This window comes from Buceros rhinoceros, unplaced genomic scaffold (assembly GCF_000710305.1).
Source record: "Buceros rhinoceros silvestris isolate BGI_N320 unplaced genomic scaffold, ASM71030v1 scaffold41534, whole genome shotgun sequence".
NCBI classification, from domain to species: domain Eukaryota; kingdom Metazoa; phylum Chordata; class Aves; order Bucerotiformes; family Bucerotidae; genus Buceros; species Buceros rhinoceros.
In genome coordinates, this window is record NW_010409595.1 from 1,505 (window position 1) to 3,100 (window position 1,596).

General features: G+C 54.2%; 1 protein-coding gene across 1 annotated transcript in view; it reads right to left on the reverse strand.

Moving 5' to 3' along the window:
- RPLP0 (ribosomal protein, large, P0) overlaps positions 1–1,261 on the reverse strand; it is a gene marked incomplete at its 5' end in the record, with an annotated part of 2,603 nt that extends 1,342 nt beyond the window's left edge. The window contains 4 exons of the mRNA XM_010135279.1: positions 2–57; positions 492–638; positions 901–988; positions 1,086–1,261. Of these exons, the coding sequence (XP_010133581.1) occupies positions 2–57; positions 492–638; positions 901–988; positions 1,086–1,261 (467 nt within the window). The remainder of the gene's footprint in view (position 1; positions 58–491; positions 639–900; positions 989–1,085) is intronic.
- Between the last annotated feature and the right edge of the window lie 335 nt (positions 1,262–1,596).

The window sequence follows — 1,596 nt, forward strand, 5'->3', positions numbered from 1 at the left end:
CAGGGTGGCCTCGCTGGCACCCACTTTGTCTCCGGTCTTGATGAGCTGCACATCACTCTGAGGAAGTAAGTGGAGAAGGGGTGAATATGCACAAAGAAGTTCAGGCACCTCACAAGAGGCATTTCTAGCAGCAAGAGATGGAGCTGGAGGAACGCAGGAGCACAACAGGAACAGGCTCCGAGTTCGGCTCGGGTTGATAAAGCCCCAGAGCAGGCCAGCAGGTACATCTCGGCCAGGAGACAGGCAGCACCCTTCCTGCGTTACCTGCAGGGAGCTCACCTGTGAGTTCCTCCAGCTGAGCTTCACCAGCAGCCAAGGTCTGATGTGGACTAACCCCCCCTGCACTGCGCAGCAGAGCCCAGCCGGACATCCTCCTCCCCAGAGGGCAGCGCCAGGCTGCAAGCACGGGAGCTTCAACCTGCACAGCTCTGACAACCGCCCTCCCGTCAAGGAAGAGCTTCCCCAGCAGCAGCAGCAGGCTGCTCACTAACCAGGATTTCAATGGTCCCTCTGGAAATCTTCGTGGTGATGCCTAAGGCCTGGAAAAAGGAGGTCTTCTCAGGTCCGAGACCGGTGTTCTGGGCCGGCACAGTCACATCGCAGGGAGCAATAGCGCCGGCACGGGCAGCAGCTGGCACCTGGAGCAAGGTGAAGCGAGAAGCTGGAAGAATGCTGACCTCTCAGATCTCACCGAGCGGCATCAACTCCCTCCCGAAGCGTTCCCCCAGGATCACCCAGCGAGACAGAAGTTGAGCTGGAGCAGTTTGGCTAAAGCTGCAGGGGCCCAGTTTCCAACCCTTGACGAATCCTAATAATGAGATATCCCCCATGCAGTTTCAGGTTTATTTTTAATCCCACATCTGCCAGCCCAAAGACACGGTGAGGGCGGGTCTCCCCTACCTTGTTAGCCAGCAGCATGTCCCGGATCTCAGTCAGATCCTCCTTGGTGAAGACAAAGCCCACGTTCCCACGAATGTGAGGCAGCAACCTGAAGGAAAGATGACAGCTTTCAGTCCTGCTTCACAGACAACACCTCCTCTTCCCAGAGAGAGGACCGAGGAGGACACGGAGACAGCGTTACCCACTTTTCTAAGGCAGGGTTATTCTCCAGATGACCACGAATAGCTTTGCGCATCATTGTGTTCTTCCCCATCAGCACAACAGCCTTCCCACGCAGGGACATACGGATTTGCTGCATCTGCTTGGATCCCACATTGTCTGCGCCCACAATGAAACATTTCGGGTAATCATCCAGGAGTTGCTAAAGCAAGAAAAACACTGTAACTACACAAAGAAATCAGGGCCTGTACACGGATCAGCATCAAACCCTCAATGTGTTAAAAAAACAAACAAAAAAATCTGTCAGAGGTCTGAGAGTGCTCAGCTCGAACCGACGCTGGGGGCCAAGGCTGCCCCTTTCACTCAGCTGACTAGTTAGACCCCTTAACAAATTATCTCTGTAACTGCCACGGCCAATTCTCACGACACCCTTAAAAACGGCCTGTTCCGGGCTATTTTTATGTCCTCCTACTGCCACATAACCGTTCCTTAAAGAGACAGCCTGTTCCTAGAGATGCACCGCACCTCCCTTTACAA